At 49.0% G+C, this 18,316-nt stretch overlaps 1 protein-coding gene across 2 annotated transcripts in view; it reads right to left on the bottom strand.

The window, feature by feature from the left end:
• LOC123452193 (quinolinate synthase, chloroplastic-like) overlaps window positions 1-17,171 on the bottom strand; it is a 43,807-nt gene extending 26,636 nt beyond the window's left edge. The window contains exon 1 of one of the 2 annotated variants that reach the window (XM_045128800.1): window positions 16,332-17,166. In XM_045128800.1, coding sequence (XP_044984735.1) covers window positions 16,332-17,057 — 726 coding nt within the window. In that variant the 5' untranslated portion in view covers window positions 17,058-17,166. Of the gene's footprint in view, window positions 1-16,331 lie in introns of both variants that reach the window. The other variant, XM_045128801.1, reaches the window with a different exon arrangement.
• Between the last annotated feature and the right edge of the window lie 1,145 nt (window positions 17,172-18,316).

The following is an 18,316-nucleotide window of genomic DNA, read 5'->3' on the forward strand; positions in this document are numbered from 1 at the left end:
TGGGCTACCCGAAAAAAATTGGCAAAATTTTCAACAAGGGCAGCTGTTGGAGCTGCATTTTTGGCCCCATAAGCCGATCCTCAAACCGCCCGCAACCGTCCCGACCGTGCTGTCCGGACGTGTTTTGCCATCCAACGCGGTCATGCATCGGTCCGCTCGGCGGTTCACAAACCAGAAGCAAACGATAGGTGGAAAGGGTGCTTTGCGGGCGTCCAGACCGCTACCACGCAAGTGCCCGACAACCCTGGCCCACACAAACCCTCTTCTCCCTCTCCCTCGCCCTGTTCCACTTGAAGTGGTCAGCGCAGCTCCAAAACGCCAGTGACGCATTAATGCCGGCCCAGAGTGGACGTGACCTCTCACGTCGTTCCGGCATTGAAGCGGCGCGCTGGCAAAGAGCACCGACAACGATGCTTCCCAGTGCATGTGACTGCTCCGCGTTTAAATGACAATCCATTCGTCCGCGTACCTACATTAAACATGTGCGAATGCTGAGGAACCTGCTCCGATCCACCTGTTCGTCCATCTGCCTCCCACCATTAACCACCTCGCTGGTTGCCCTGCCATCCGCCCGCTATTTAAACGCCACTTTGATCCATAGTCGCATCCAACCCCTCCTTCGCTCCCTTTTTCACTCAACACCACACCCCACATGGCCTCTTCGAGCTCCAAAGCCGTCTGGGACAACCTCTCGTCCGAGCGAGGAGTTATAAACCGCCTTCAAGGAAACCGATAAAGGTGGTGCACGAAGTGTACGGCAAGAGCGAGGACGAGGACGACGTCTCCAGCTCCGCCACGGCCACCGTGCCCTGCCGCCAATGACCACGAAGCCGACACGTCCATAGGTGTTGCTGGCAGCGAGGAGTAGAGCATGGGAGGTCGACGACCGTCGGGTCTGAGGAAGGCCATCACTCTTCCCCTCCATTAGAAACAAGCTTGGCTGGCTCATTATCGTCGGCCTTTAGCCGCTTGCAGGCTGTGGAGGCGGAGCTTCATTTTCCAGGGCTCATGGCCGGCCGGACATGGGGGACGGGACCTGGCGGTCATGTAGACTAGATTTGGAGTACGGTTTAGTTGACATATGTTGAAATGTAGTGAGTTTGCTCCGGTTTAGACGAAAAGCATCCGGTTTTATGTAGAAATTATGCAAGTATGAATGAATATCGTCCGGTTTGTCTAAAATATCCAACAAATTTGTTCACTTTCGTTAAATTTCTTCTCAAATGTAACTGGACATATGCGTCTAGGGTTGGATGGCCAACTCCCGCATCAATGTCCGCGGCCTGATCCCCCAGTCCGCGAATGGATGCGGGTGTCCTATTTGGGGGTGCGTTGGTGGCACACCCTGTTTTCACTTCACTTTTACTGTAATTCAAAAATCTGAGTTTATTAAAACTTTTCCAAAATCAATGATGTTAGTGCCATGGTTGTCATTGTATGCTTGTATGCTTGATTGTGTAATAGCAAAACCATATTTTTCATAACTTAAATACTCTCAAAATCCCTTTTCCTATTTCTGATTATTTCAAACCTTACCTTGGGTTGCACTACAAGTCCTTGATGGCAAGAGAGTGCTCTTACCCAAAGTTGGTGATTTGGTTCTAAACCTATTTTTACTCCCCAAAACCATAAAATAATTATTTTATAAATTATTTTCCTATTTTGTTTGCATGTCCATTTCTAAGGCCAGAAATGATATTCCTATATGGAAAAATATTTTTCTGCCCTAGAAAAATCTGAGAAAATTTGGAGATACTTAGAGGACATATATTTTCCATACGTAAGATTTCCAACCCCCATTTATATAATAAATAATTGAGTAAAACCCTGAAACCCTATTTTGTCTGTTTTGACCTTTTGAAATATTTCAAAGGAAATATTCTTAATAAATTCCTAGGAATTCTAGTGACCTCCCTAAGCCATATTTGGTGCCCATATAAAGTTTCACCTTGATCCAAGGTGGTTAGGGTCACCAAATAATTCCAAAACACTTTCCGTCCAGTATGAAGTTAGAGCAACTCTACATAGCAAAGTTTATCCAATGGAGCTGAAACTTTGCAGGAGTGCCTAATACCTCAAATGTGAACTCTCTGCCAAAAATGGGATTTACGGGACTAGATTTGCCCACACTCCCTTTGGAAGGGACAGTCCTGGCCATTTAGGAGTAATTTCAAGTTTACATTGCTAAACTTGTTCAATGGAGCCCAAACTTGGTGTAGCCTCATGTTTTTGCACCAAATCTAGTCGTGTTAAGTTTCACAGCCAGTGGTGGATTGTAACAACCCCAAACCACTGTCGAGCACCTTCTGACAATATGGCAAAACCCCTCTTAACCCCAGCTACACCCATTCCCTTTCTCTCAAACTCCTAGATTAGGTGGCCAGCATCAATGCCCAACTCCAGTCAAGTGGCTCTTCTCTGGTTCTAAGTAGAAAAGCCCAAAATCCCAATCTAAGCTTCAACCCAGGGCTGACAGCATCTGTTTTCCACCCCTCTTTTGACTAGCAGATGTTCCCACGGGATTCAAATGGCTAGGCATCTCCAAGCAAGGGCCCAGGACACGCCAGACGCGTCCAAGGCGCCCCAAAGCGCGCCAGCATGCCGTGGCATGCCAAAGCTGCGCTCTGGGCGCGCTACAGGAAGCAACCGAGGTGCGGGCGACCTCCCACGGCCAGTTCCAGCCTGCCCACGGTGTCTCTCCTCTCCCCCGACAGCTCCACTGCATCAGGCAGCCCCCAGGGCCCCTCTTTCCCGCGTTGAGAGCCGGTGCGACGCGTGCCCGCACACCAGGTTCGGCCAGAGGAGCACAGCCACGCAGGCACGCCACTCCTCACTGCTCCCTCTCTCGCAGTGAGCTTGGCGGTCCAAAACCACATCCTGAGACCGTGGTTTCGACCCCAGCCTCTCTCTGCACCCCCCTGCACGCCACGGTGAAACCACCGAAGCTTCCCGCCCGGTGCACCGTCGCGGGCCTATATATAGGCCACCCCCTCGCTCCAGCACCCCTCACTCCACTCCACCTAGACCCCAATCGTCTCCCTAGCCACCCCATCAAGCAAGAAGAGCCCCGGTGCTCGAGGTCGACCCAGGCCCCTCCGCCTTGGAGCTCCTGTCGATCTCCGGCTACACGGCGGTTCTCGCATCCCTCTACCCTCCTACGCACTCCCCGTGACCCCAGGAACCTTTCCCCTCACTTCCCCGATCGATTTCGTGCCCGTAGCCACCATCCCCACCGTCGACCGAAACCACTCCGCCGCGGCCACCTCGTCGCCGGTGAACCAGAACCCCCTCGTCGTCGACTCGACCACAAGCAGGTAGGCGACGACAAGCCGGACCCATTCCCGCCATTGTTAGGGCCGGAGGACGTCGGTAGCCACGTCGGCGGGCCTCCCTTCCCCTCTGTCCAGAGGTGGAAGACGACCCCGACAAGTGTGCCCCACCTTTCGGTGGCCCATCCACCCCTCCCTCGCCTCTCACAGCCGCTGACCGCAGGGGCCCGCGCGCCTGGGCAGGCTGGCTGGCCATCTGGACCGGCCCAGCCCCAGGCCGAGCCAGGCCAGGGCTGTTGCCCTTTTTTTTTAACAAACTCTGTTTTAAAAGATTTTTATAAAAAGATTTAACCAGTGGAAATTAATGATTCTTCCACCATTATTCTTCTAAAAATGAGGAGCATTTAATAAAACTGTTAGACAAATTTTTAGACAACTTCTCTATTTTAGAATTTTTAGAAAGGCTAATTTGGAATAGTTTTGCTTCTGTTAAATTGATTTTAAAAGTAGTCCTTTCACTAAAACCAAAGACAAGTATTTTAAAATAACAATATGGATTTATGAGAATTAAACAACATTTTTAAAGTGAATTTGTGATCTGTTTTTGAGTGAGCTACTTATTGCTTTTTATTTAATACGACGATAGAAACCACTCTTGACGAAGGAGTTGGACTTGAAGACCCCGAAGACCCCAGATACTTAGCTGATCAAGGCAATCAGCCCTTTGGTCATGTTTGAGCATATGCTATATTGCATGCTAGTGTAGCAAATATTTCTGTTGCATGTGATCATAAGTATCGGTAAATCATTGAAGTGATGTTACCGATGGCTCCTCCGGAGCACTTGCATTTTGAACATGATCCTACCACCTATGAGGGTCATGCTAATATCATGTTAACAAGTAGAGCTAAGCATACTAGCATGAGCATGATGATGGTATAAAATCAAAGGTTTATGAAAACCCGTCGGGTACCACTAATGCCCGAGGGTGATGATGAGTTAGGTGGCCACTTTTGGTGAAGTGGTGCACCGGGTATTTTGTGTGTGTATGGTTTCGGAAATGGGAATAGATTTATGATGTGTCGACCGTCCCAACCTTACATGTACAACCACGTTACCCCTTTATGGGACGGGGCTTTGTTGATTACTCTGGTCGATGCTAGCAAAGAACCACATTACTAGTGACGGGAGTGATGTCTGGTCACTCTCGTGACGGGGTCGTGCCAGGTAGGGCGACTATGCCGTTTTTACGTGTTCCGGGCACACCGTTGGTCCCCGCATGGATGATACTGTCCAGAGTCGGTGCTCGTAAGACGTACATCATGTGGGTTGGGTACCAATCGAGTGGACCTCTTTGTCTAGTATCGTCAGGGGAAAGGCATTGATCGGGTACTTACCTCAGGTATGCTATATACCGCGAGTCGTGGATGACACAGAAGTTTCCCGGATCTCGTGGGTACACCGTACAACCTCTGCAGAGTGTAAAACTATTCGAATAGCCGTGTCCATGGTCAAGGACAGTTGGGTAATCCTGCTTAAATTACGTCCAGTCATTTCCGCATAAACCAAGTGTGTGTGTGTTTAATGGTGTATCTGAGAAAGAGTTGATATGACCAAGTTTGGTGACTTGGCATATCGGGTGAACCTGGAGTGTTCAGCGCTTAACAGATATATTGATATATGTAACCTGTTCTTCTAAATACCATCTAGCTTATGATACATATCCATGAACATGTTTAATTACAGTTAAGCTGTAATCCACCAAAACTGCATAGTACTTGTTAATCTACCAATGGCATTGTTCATATCATGGGTTGTTTGCGAGTACATTCAAAGTACTCATTGGCTTGCCACTGGTTATATTATTGACCAGACATGGAAGGACGGAGTTTGGAGAAGAGTACGTCTTTGGAGACGGCCCTTCGAACTAGGACGCTTCTCAGTCAGAATGCCTATTGGTGTAGGCTGATGGCATGAGCACCCGCTTAGCCCTAAGATTTCCGCTACTAGTTGTATCAGTGTGATTTGGCCTTATAGGCCCTGTCTTGTGAACTTGACCATTCGGTCATGTGTTGTAATAATTCGGTACTTGGATGTAACTCTTAATATTCAGTATCTGTGTGTTCGGTGAGCATTGATCTCTGGGATCACTGAGCACGTTCATTCGGCGATCTCGACTCAAAAGTCGGGGTCCCCACAGAGCTGGTATCAGAGCCATCCTGACTGTAGGAAGTCTTTGGCAGCATGGACGATAGCCGAGATGATTAGTGCACTTAGCCCTTACACTTGAGATTTTCTGCACCCACCAAAAATTTCTAACCCTCTCCTACAACCTTGTAGATGGCCGCCGTACCTGAGATGCTTCTGGAAACGGGTGTTCCCCTACTTTTGGGAGATAGCCTCGAGAAGTGTCAAGTACGCCGCACGCCCATCTTCCTCTACCACGATCACTGGGTCAACGCCGACAGGAATATCACATGGATGTGATAGTGAAGGCTAACGACTCCCCAACTAGTTGGTTCTTTCAAGGACCACAGATGGAGAATCTGATGTTGGCAGTTGAGACGGCCGCACGAGAGGCGCTCGTGCGTCTCCGCGACATCCTTCTCGAGATGGCTAACGAGCCAGCAACTCGTCACCTACCTTTCATTAAGGACGGGATTGACGGGAGTTGGACACTCAACCCATCTACAGAGGACGGGACGCCACTAAGGTTTCAGACCTACTTCAGCCTCTCCTCCGACACCTTGACTCACCTTTTGATCAAGGAGTCGATGACGCTTCGCCAAGAACTGCATCAAGTCAAGGACCTACTTCGCCTGGAGAAGATGCAGACCCGCAAGGTCAAGAAGGAAGGAGCACCCGGAGGGCAATCAGCCATTGCCTTTTGAGGAGGATTACCACCGCTCCAGGCCACTCCTATTCAGAGTCGCCGTCTGACCGCGGAAGAGTACACTGAGCTCCTCACTGCTTCGCCGACTAGAGACGCCGTGATGGACCCCTTCCATCTCCCACACCTCTGAAGGAGGAAAGTACCGATGAAGATGAAGACGAAGACCCTGCAGAACCTGCCTACTAGACCGAGCAGTCCGCCGCTTAGGAGTACGACTTAGGCAATTAGGAGTCTTCCCCAAGCGTAGTGAGTACATGTACCGGTTCATGTGAACCATGAGTGTTGTGTGAGCATGTATGATGCAAGCCGCATTTCTTCCTTAGGCAGCTTGTAAGAGACTACATCACTTGTTTTAAATTTAATGTATTAGCTTTTCCCAAAAACCTTTGTTTAAAAATCTCACACTAGCACGACACCAAACCCCCCTTATTAGAGCATCATCCCTTATGATTCCCGGCCATTTCGGCATATTGACCTGTCTACTCCCCTGACAGGATGGTGATTGCAACTGGCACCAGCACCTTCGGCAACCCCGACTCTGCCACTTCTGGCCAGCAGCAGGGAACCGAAGGGGACGCTCAAGCTGGAGATCACCACGAGCAGCAGCAAGGCGATATTCCTCCGCCACCGCCTTCTCCGAAAAGCTCGATTGTGGCTCAGTTCCTCCAAGCTCTCCAGAGCAACGTCAAGCCAATAATGCCGCCATCCAACAGTTGGCTCAAGTCTTGGTTAACAATCCGCCGCAGAACAGAAATGGCAACGGGCGCTCTACTCTATCTGAGTTTATGCGGACTACGCCTCCTATATTCACGGAGACGACTGAACCATTGGATGCCGATGACTGGATCCGCACTACCGAAGACCTCCTCGGCTGGTCAAGTGCACCGATGATCGCGAGAAAGTCCTTTATGCTTCTCACTGTCTCGGAGGCACGGCCAGAGCTTGGTGGGACGGGTTCCAGATCATGCGAGAAGGGCAAGTTATCACTTAGGCAATATTCAAGGAAGGATTCCGCACTGCTCACATTCCTCCCGGAATGATGACCATTAAGAAGCGGGAATTCCGAGCCTTAAGGCAAGGCAGTGGAACCGTCAAGGAGTATCTGCAGAAGTTTAACCTCCTGTCGAGATATGCACCAGAAGACGTCAACACTGAGGCCGCAAAAGTGGAACGCTTTATGGAAGGACTGCAGCAGTCACTCCAGTATCAACTAGTTGTTTGTGAATGTCGTACCTTCTGCGACCCGGTTAACAAGGCCCTCATGTTGGAGGATAAGCGTCGTGCAATGGACGACACTCGTAAGCGCAAGCTGATGGGTAGTGGAGGACCCAGTAACCCGAAACCACGCCCATGGCAGTCAGCTCCAGCAAGACCCAGTTATCAGCAGCAGCAATATAAGGCTCCAACATTCCGCCGGAACTACCAGCCTCAGCAACAAGTCAACACCAAGCCAGCATTCAACCCACCGAACAACAATGGAGTCAAGACCAACATCCCGGGACAAGTTACCTGTTTTGGATGTGGACAAGCTGGGCACTATTCCAGGCAGTGCCCCAACAAGAAGCCCGACGCACCGCGCCCCAATGTGCCAAATCAAGGTCAAGGAGCACCAGGTAGAAACCAAGGTCCCCGCAATCAGCAGTATCACAGCAGGGGACGTATTAATCACATCTCCGCAGAAGAAGCAGGGGAAGACCCGGACTGCATTCTGGGTACGTTCCTCGTCACATTCTGGGTACGTTCCTCGTCAACTCCGCCCCAGCAACAGTATTATTTGATTGTGGTGCTTCACATTCTTTTGTTACTCAGAAGTTTGCGGAAAAATGTGGTTTGAGGCCTTCCCTACTTAATGGGCAAATGGCAGTACATACCCCAGGAGCAGTGCTAAGGATCAACCTAGGATGTAGAGGAGTCGGGATCAATATTAATGGGATAAGCTTCTCAGCAGATCTCATTGTCATTAAGTCGCAAGGCTTAGAGGTAATCCTTGGAATGGATTGGTTGGCCAAACACCAGAGCATCTTGGACTATGCCAACAGGACTATTACCATGACAAGCAACCAAGGGGTCAAAGTCAAGTATGTCCCTGAGCCTATATCCACTCGAGTCCCGCAGGTGAATAGCCTATCGGGAGAAGAGCTGGACCGAGTGTCGATAGTCTGTGAATACTCGGACGTCTTTCCTGATGAGCTACCAGGGATGCCTCCCGACCGAGACATCGAGTTCATCATTGAGCTCATGCCCGGGTCGAGGCCTATCTATAAGAACCTTATAGGCTGGGATCCGAAGAGCTAGCAGAGCTGAAGAAGCAGCTGGATGAGCAACTCAGGAAGGGATTCATTCGTCTGAGTGCATCACCTTGGGGATCACCTGTTCTGTTCGTGTCTAAGAAGGATGGGACTATCAGACTCTGCGTCGGTTACCGTTCTCTCAATGAAGTCACGATCAAGAACAAGTACCCACTCCCCAAGATTGAAGACTTGTTTGACCAGTTAAATGGAGCCAAGGTATTTTCCAAGATCGGTCTCTGATCTGGATATTACCAACTGAAGATCCGACATGAAGACATACCCAAGACTGGATTAACGACCCGGTACGGTCTATACGAGTGCACAGTCATGTCCTTTGGATTGACGAATGCCCCAGCATACTTCATGTACCTCATGAACAAGGTCTTCATGGAATACCTGGACAAGTTTGTCGTCGTATTTACCGATGACATATTAATCTTCTCCAAATCCGAAGAAGAGCATGAGCAACACTTGAGGTTAGTGTTGGAGAAGCTTTGAGAGCACCAACTTTATGCCAAGTTCAGCAAATGCCAATTCTGGCTGAACGAAGTTGGATTCTTGGGTCATACCATGACGGCAAGCGGATTGGCGGTCGATCCTTCCAAGATTACTACAGTAACCAACTGGGAGTCGCCAATCAATGTGAAGGAAGTCAGGAGCTTCCTCGGACTCGCGGGATATTACCGCAAGTTCGTAGAAGGATTCTCCCGCATCGCTCGACCCATGACTCAGCTCTTGAAGAAAGGCAAGAAGTTCGAATGGACGCCGGAGTGTGAAACAAGCTTCCAGGAGTTGAAGAAGAGATTGCCTACCGCCCCGGTATTGGCTACTCCAGATATCAGCAAGGAGTTTGTGATATATTGTGATGCCTCCAGAATCGGGCTCGGTGGAGTCCTAATGCAAGACGGAAGGGTCGTGGCATATTTGTCACGGCAACTGCGCCCGCATGAGGAGAACTATGTCACCCATGATCTCGAGTTGGCAGCAGTAGTGCATGCCCTGAAGACATGAAATATACACTGACCACAAGAGTCTGAAGTATATCTTTACTCAAAGGGAATTGGATATGAGGCAGCGAAGATGGTTGGAGTTAATCAAAGACTACGACCTCAGCATTCAATACCACCCCGGTAAGGCCAATGTGGTGGGTGATGCCTTAAGCCGGAAAGCCAACACCTTGAATGCTATGCTCAACGAAAGGCTACCCGCCTTATATGAAGAGATGGAGAGCTTCGGGTTGGAGCTAGTTGAACCAGGATTCCTAACCAACCTAGAAGTCAAACCAGGATTCCTAACCAACCTAGAAGTCAAACCAACGCTGGCAGACGACATCAAGGAGGCCCGGAAGGGGCACAAGAGCATTGAAGGCATCAAGAAGAAGATCCAGGAAGGCAAGGCCCCAGAATTCTCGGTGGATGAGCAAGGAGTAGTGTGGTTTGGCAAACGTTTATGCGTACCCAACAAGGCGAAACTCAAGGATCTGATCCTGCAGGAAGCCCATGACACACCCTACTCTATTCACCCAGGAGGCACCAAGATGTATCAAGACCTCCGAGAAAAATTCTAGTGGCACGGCATGAAGAGGGAAATAGCGTCCTATGTTGCCAAGTGCGACGTGTGCCAGCGAGTCAAAGCTGAACATCAACGACCTGCTGGACTGCTACAACCTCTCCAGGTGCCCGAATGGAAGTGGGACCGAGTCGGCATGGACTTCGTCACCGGCTTACCCAGGTCCAGCAGAGGCCATGACTCTATATGGGTCATCGTCGACCACCTGACCAAAATGTCTCACTTCATTCCCGTCAGTACCACCTATGGGGGCGACAAGCTGGCTAGCCTCTACATTGAGCGTATTGTGAGCCTTCATGGAGTCCCCAAAGAGATCATATCTGACTGAGGCACGCAGTTCACCTCAAGATTCTGAAAGAAGTTCCAAGAAGCCCTCGGAACCAAGCTCTCTTTCAGCACCGCTTTCCACCCGCAGACGAGCGGACAGACGGAGAGAGTAAACCAGATACTCGAAGATATGCTCCGCACTTGTCTTGGCACATGGTGCCAAATGGGAAGACTGTCTGCCGTTCGCTGAGTTCTCATACAACAACAGCTACCAATCCTGTCTCCAGATGGCCCCATTTGTAATGTTGTACGGACGAAAGTGTCGCACCCCGCTCAACTGGTCCGATTTTCGGGCCGGAAGTTCTGCAAGAGGCAGAAGATAAGGTGGAGCTTGTCCGAGATAGCTTGAAGGCAGCCAAGTCGTGACAAAAGAGCTATGCGGATTCTCACCGCAGAGAATTGGAGTTCAACCTTAAAGACCAGGTGTACCTCCACGTCACACCTCTCAAGGGAACCAAGCGTTTCCACGTCAAGGGGAAACTTGCTCCAAGGTTCATTGGACCATTTAAGATCACGGCAAGGCGTGGAGAAGTTGCTTACCAGTTGGAGCTACCTCCGGAACTTTCGGGTGTGCACAACGTCTTCCACGTGTTACAACTCCGGAAGTGTCTGCAAGCGCCAAACCGTCCAGATCTTTATAAGGACATTGACCATCAGGCCAACGACCTTCAGCCAGATCTCACTTATCGTGAGAGGCCGATCCGCATCCTGGATGAAGCAGAGCGTTGCACCAGAAGTCGCACCATCAAGTATTTCAAGGTTCAGTGGAGCAACCACACCGAAGCAGAAGCAACATGGGAGCGTGAAGACTATCTCCGATCTGAATTTCCGTACCTTTTTAGCACCTAGCTTAGGAATCTCGGGGACGAGATTCTTGTAAGGGGGATAGGTCTGTCCCACCCTGTTTTCACTTCACTTTTACTGTAATTCAAAAATCTGAGTTTATGAAAACTTCTCCAAAATCAATGATGTGAGTGTCATTGTTGTCATTGTATGCTTGGTTGTGTATTAGCAAAACCATATTTTTCATAACTTAAATATTCTCAAAATCTCTTTTCCTATTTCTGATTATTTCAAATCCTGCCTTGGGTTGCACTACAAGTCCTTGATGGCAACAGAGTGCTCTTACCCAAAGTTGGTGATTTGGTTCTAAGACTATTTTTACTCTCAAAAACCATAAAATAATTATTTTATAAATTATTTTCCTATTTTATTTGCATGTCCATTTCTAAGGCCAGAAATGATATTCCTATATGGAAAAATACTTTTCTGCCTTAGAAAAATCTGAGAAAATTTGGAGATACTCAGAGGGCATATATTTTCCATACATAAAATTTTCAACCCACATTTATATTATAAATAATTAAGTAAAACCCTGAAAACCTATTATGCCTGTTTTGACCTTTTGAAATATTTCCGAAGGAAATATTCTCAATAAACTCCTAAGAAATTCCAGTGACCTCCCTAAGCCATATTTGGTGCCCATATAAAGTTTCACCTTGATGCAAGGTGGTTAGGGTCACCAAATAATTCCAAAACCCTTTCTGCCTAGTATGAAGTTAGAGCAACTCTACATAGCAAAGTTTATCCAATGGAGCAGAAACTTTGCAGGAATGCCTAATACCTCAAATGAGGACTCTTTGCCAAAAATGGGATTTGTGGGAATGGATTTGCCCACACTCCCTTTGGAAGGGACAGGCCTGGCCATTTAGGAGTAATTTCAAGTTTACATTGCTAAACTTGTCCAATGGAGCCCAAACTTGGTGTAGCCTCATGTTTTTGCACCAAACCTAGTCCTGTTAAGTTTCATAGCCAGTGGTGGAGTGTAACCACCCCAAACCACTGTCGAGCACCTTCTGACAGTATGGCAAAACCCCTCTTAACCCCAGCTACACCCATTCCCTTTCTCCCAAACTCCTAGATTAGGTGGCCAGCATCAATGCCCAACTCCAGTCAAGTGGCTCTTTTCTGGTTCTAAGTAGAAAAGCCAAAAAACCCAATCTAAGCTTCAGCCCAAGGCTGACAGCATCTGTTTTCCACCCCTCTTTTGACTAGCAGATGTTCCCACGGGATTCAAACGGCTAGGCATCTCCAAGCAAGGGCTCAGGACACGCCAGACGTGTCCAAGGTGCCCAGAGCGCGCCAGCATGCCGTGGCATGCCAAAGCTGCGCTCTGGGCGCGCTACAGGGAGCAACCGAGGTGGGGGCGACCTCCCACGGCCAATTCCAGCCTCCCCGCGGTGTCCCTCCACTCCCCGGCAGCTCCACTACATCAGGCAGCCCCCAGGGCCCCTCCTTTCCCGCGCTGAGAGACGGTGCGACGCGTGCCCGCGCGCACCAGGTTCGGCCAGAGGAGCGTGGCCATGCAGGCACGCCACTCCTCACTCCCCCCTCTCTTGCAGTGAGCTCGGAGGTCCAAAACCACGTCCTGAGACCGTGGTTTCGACCCCAACCTCTCTCTGCACCCCCCCTGCACGCCACGGTGAAACCATCGGAGCTTCCCGCTCGGTGCACCGTCGCGGGCCTATATATAGGCCACCCCTCGCTCCAGCACCCCTCACTCCACTCCACCTAGACCCCAATCATCTCCCTAGCCACCCCATCGAGCAAGAAGAGCCCCGGTGCTCCAGATCGATCGAGGCCTCTCCGCCTTGGAGCTCCTGTCGATCTCCGGCTACACGGCGGTTCTCGCGTCCCTCTGCCCTCCTACGCACTCCCCGTGACCCCAGGAACCTTTCCCCTCACTTCCCCTCGATTTCGTGCCCGTAGCCACCATACCCACCGTCGACCGAAACCACTCCGCGCGGCCACCTCGTCGCCGGTGAACCAGGACCCCCCCCCCCCCCGGCATCGACTCGACCACCAGCAGGTAGGCGACGACGAGCCGAACCCATTCCCGCCATTGTTAGGGTCGGAGAACGTCGGTAGCCACGCCGGCGGGCCTCCCTTCCCCTCTGTCCAGAGGTGGAAGACGACCCCGACAAGTGTGCCCCACCTGTCGGTGGCCCATCCACCCCTCCCTCGCGTCCTGCAGCCTCTGACCGCAGGGGCCGGCGTGTCAGGTTTGAACCTGACGGCGCGCGCGCCAGGGCAGGCTGGCTGGCCATCTGGGCCGGCCCAGCCCCAGGCCGAGCCAGGGCTGTTGCCCTTATTCTTTTTTAAAAAAACTCTGTTTTAGAAGATTTTTATAAAAGATTTAACTAGTGGAAATTAATGATTCTTCCATCATTATTCTCTAAAAATGAGGAGCATTTAATAAAACTGTTAGACAAATTTTTAGGACAACTTCTCTATTTTAGAATTATTAGGAAGGCTAATTTGGAATAGTTTTGCTTATGTTAAATTGATTTTAAAAATAGTCCTTTCACTAAAACCAGAGACAAGTATTTTAAAATAACAATATGGATTTATCAGAATTAAACAACATTTTTAAAGTGACTTTGTGATCTGTTTTTGAGTGAGCTACTTATTGCTTTTTATTTAATACGACGATAGAAACCACTCTTGACGAAGGAGTTGGACTTGAAGACCCCGAAGACCCCGGATACTTAGCTGATCAAGGCAATCAGCCCTTTGGTCATGTTTGAGCATATGCTATATTGCATGCTAGTGTACCAAATATTTCTGTTGCATGTGATCATAAGTATCGGTAAATCATTGAAGTGATGTTACCGATGGCTCCTCCGGAGCACTTGCATTTTGAGCATGATCCTACCACCTATGAGGGTCACGCTAATATCACGTTGACAAGTAGAGCTAAGCATACTAGCATGAGCATGATGATGGTATAAAATCAAAGGTTTATAAAAACCCCATCAGGTGCCACTAATGCCCGAGGGTGATGATGAGTTAGGTGGCCACTTTTGGTGAAGTGGTGCACCGGGTATTTTGTGTGTGTGTGGTTTCGAAAATGAGAATAGATTTATGATGTGTCGACCGTCCCAACCTTACATGTACGACCACGTTACACCTTTATGGGACGGGGCTTTGTTGATTACTCTGGTCGGTGCTAGCAAAGAACCACATTACTAGTGACGGGAGTGATGTGTGGTCACTCTCGTGACGGGGTCGTGTCAGGTAGAGTGACTATGCCGTTTTTACGTGTTCCGGGCACACCGTTGGTCCCCGCACGGTTGATATTGTCCAGAGTCGGTGCTCGTAAGACGTACATCATGTGGGTTGGGTACAAATCGAGTGGACCTCTTTGTCTAGTATCGTCAGGGGAAAGGCATTGATCGGGTACTTACCTTGGGTATGCTATATACCGCGAGTCGTGGATGACACGGAAGTTTCCCGGATCTCGTGGGTACAGCGTACAACCTCTGCAGAGTGTAAAACTATTCGAATAGCCGTGTCCACGATCAAGGACAGTTGGGTAATCCTGCTTAAACTACGTCCAGTCGTTTCCGCAAAAACCAAGTGTGTGTGTGTTTAATGGTGTATCTGAGAAAGAGTTGATATGACCAAGTTTGATGACTTGGCATATCGGGTGAACCTGGAGCGTTCACCCCTTAACAAATATATTGATATCCGTAACCTGTTCTTCTAAATACCATCTAGCTTATGATGCATATCCATGAACATGTTTAATTACAGTTAAGCTGCTATCCACCAAAACTGCATAGTACTTGTTAATCTACCAATTGCATTGTTCATATCATGGGTTGTTTGGGAGTACATTCAAAGTACTCATTAGCTTGCCACTGATTATATTATTGACCAGACAAGGAAGGACCGGAGTTTGGAGAAGAGTACGTCTTTGGAGACGGCCCTTCGAACTAGGACGCTTCTCAGTCAGAATGCCTATTGGTGTAGGCTGATGGCATGAGCACCCGCTTAGCCCTAAGATTTCCGCTACTAGTTGTATCAGTGTGATTTGGCCTTATAGGCCCTGCCTTGTGAACTTGACCATTCGGTCATGTGTTGTAATAATTCGGTACTTGGATGTAAGACTCTTAATATTCAGCATCTGTGTGTTCGTTGAGCATTGATCTCTGGGATCATTGAGCACGTTCATTCGGCGATCTCGACTCATAAGTCGGGGTCCCCAAAGTTGGAGATGCACATCCCCTGTGCACTAAGAGCATCTCCAGCAGCCACCCAAAAAGTGCTCCGCACGCTAAACGATTCGTTTTTTGGGCGCCGGACAACTCCAACAAAGGCTGCAAAATTATGCACGCGCTGCAAAGTTTTGGACACGCGCTGAAAACGATGTCCCGCGCACTATATTTGAGGCGCCGGCTTGCGCGCGCTTCACAATTTGCACTGCGTGTTTTTCGGGCGCCCGTTTTTAGGCATCTGCTAAAGCAACATAGGTCACCGCACAATAGAAGTGCTACAGTGACACGCTAAAACTTCTATGGGGCGCGAATCTTTTATGCTGCTGTTGGAGATGCTCTAAAATAGAGTAGCTGTTGGAGATGCCCTAAAATGGTTTTTTGGACACTACCCTATTACAAATCATCTGTTGGAGATGCTCTACCGCTTGATCCTTCCAACTTTAGCAGCTCTAGGCAAAGTAAAGATTTGCATCTTTTTCCAAAGAGGCGCCCTTTCATTGTTGTAAAAGAACGAAGCATGTAAGTTAGAAATACGTGTGGTGCATATATTAGGTAATTAACCGAATTTGCCCAAGCAATGAAGCAAGGCCACACAAAGTAGAAGGTAAGAGTCACGACTTAACTGACAGTGTCGATCCGATTATAGCCATTCTTGACCATACACATAGCTATGACCACATCGCAGATTCTAGAAAAAAGGAAAAAGGCCGAAACGCAACAACCAATAGAAAAGCTACCTTTAATTATCCGATGCCATTATAGTGCGGAAGGTCAATTTGCACACAGCTTTGGCAGATTCTACACGTCATATATTACTGATTTTCTATTTGTGGAGACATAGACACGTTTTTTCCATCAGATCACTGAGAAAAACCGACTGGCTAACATCAATAAAAAGCTAGCCGGAAAAAAGAGCGCTCACCTTGGCCTCGGCGTAGCTTCCTTGCGCGCGGATGGCGCCGTCCCGTCCGATCACGAGCGACGGGAACGGCTCCCCAAGACGTCTGCCCTCGCGCGCAGCAATGGCTGCCCGCGCCCGCTTCTGCATGCCGACGAGCACGTTGTGCCACGTATTGACCCGGGACCGCGCCCCCGCAGCCACACCAAGCGGGGCGAGATCGGCGGGGTCCACGTCGAGCACCTCCTCGGGGGCCGCGCCGTCGAGTGCGGAGACGAGGCAGGAACAGTACCCGCGCGAGAGCTCGGAGTCGGAGTCGGCCGCGAACCGCATGCGTCCCGAGCGGTCGCAGCTGCCCAGGAGCCAGACCTGCGCAACGCACCCCATGACGCGGTTGGCCGCGACGCGGTCTGCCTGGGGCAGCGGCGGGAGCGCGGCCGCGTACGCGAGCAGGCGGCGCGCGCGGTCGGCGTCCGGGAGAGAGCCGAACTCTTCGGAGAGCTGGCGGAGGCGGAGGCGCGGAGGAGCGACCTCCTCATCATCGGACGCAGTGCACGGGAGGGGCGAGGGCGGAGGAGAGGCGTGGGAGTGAGAACAGCAGACGGCAAGGGAGCCGCGGGTGCGTGCAAGGCTGCGAGAGGGGTTGAGTGGCAGGAGGAGATGGGGCTTGTTGGAGAACACGACGAAGGAAGCGACGGCGGCGAGGGTAGAGGCGTCCATGGAGATGGAGGTGGTGTGGTGCGGAGGCATGGAGGTAGCGCGTTTTATTGGAAACGGGTGGAGACTTGAGATGGGTGGGAGGGGGAGGAGGCGGCGTAGGCTGTGCAGGGTTTGGATCTTCTTTTTTGCGAAAGGGCAGGGTCTGCAATTAGAATGGGTGCTGGTGAAGCCAAGTTGTGCACCGTGACGACTCACGATCAACAAAAGTAGCCGCCGAAGAACACTGTAGTGGTGGGGAATTCAAAACCTTCACGCCTTGTTTGTTTGGTACGAGTCTATTAGGATTATTCAGTCAAACTCTTAAATTTCCACATATCCCATAACATCATTTAGTTCTAATGTATTTGACATGTTTCATCTTCATATTTTCTCACGAATTCTCAAATTCTAATATATTTTTCTTAATACGCAATACACTATTCTTACCTAGTTGATTGAGGATAAATGAGGATTTAAAAAGATTAAATGAAGATTGAGGTTTCATCCAATCCCTGTGGGAATTATCCCAATCAATCTTTTCAAAGACCATAGTACCAAACAAGGCCTCGATGTCTTAGCCTGATCGAGTATCATGAGCAGTATCATACTCCTTCTATACTAGAATACTTGTTGTTAAAAAACTAGTTTAATTCTTTTGAACAACAAGTATTTAGGAATAAATGGAGTACACTTATTTGATGATGTGGCATACCACTAAATGAGGAAAGACATTATATGGTATCATATTATGATATTATATCATATTAAATGTTATAGTACTTTGTGTCATATATGACAATTAATAATTCAATTTAGATACTAATTTATAATATTATGCATTACAGAAGTATTATCATACACTAGTATCATATGCATGATATTAGTATATAATATTTCCATTATACGTAGCCTTAGATCAACTTAAATGTAAGACCACAAATGAATGTCCTTTTTATTCAGATATTATTTTTTAGTGGTGGAAAGTTCAAGACCTTCAATGTCTTAGACCAACTCCAACGTAGTACAATAAATGAATGTCTATTTTATTCAGATTTTATATGTTTGGATCCACAAAGCGGATGTCCTCTTTGCAGTCGTTTGCACCCAATTATAACAACTCCAACCACTCGATCCAAACGGACGTACGCTTTGTCCGTATTTTATCCGTTTGGGTCAGCCCGGCGGACATCCGTGTCCGCTTTTGTAATTGAATCGGCCCTTGTGCCCAACCCAGCCATGACTCATTTTTAGGCGGCACGAAAAAAACATAATAAATATTTTTAAAATATGAAAACCATAATGCCAGCCTC

Source organism: Hordeum vulgare, chromosome 5H, assembly GCF_904849725.1.
Source record: "Hordeum vulgare subsp. vulgare chromosome 5H, MorexV3_pseudomolecules_assembly, whole genome shotgun sequence".
NCBI lineage: Eukaryota > Viridiplantae > Streptophyta > Magnoliopsida > Poales > Poaceae > Hordeum > Hordeum vulgare.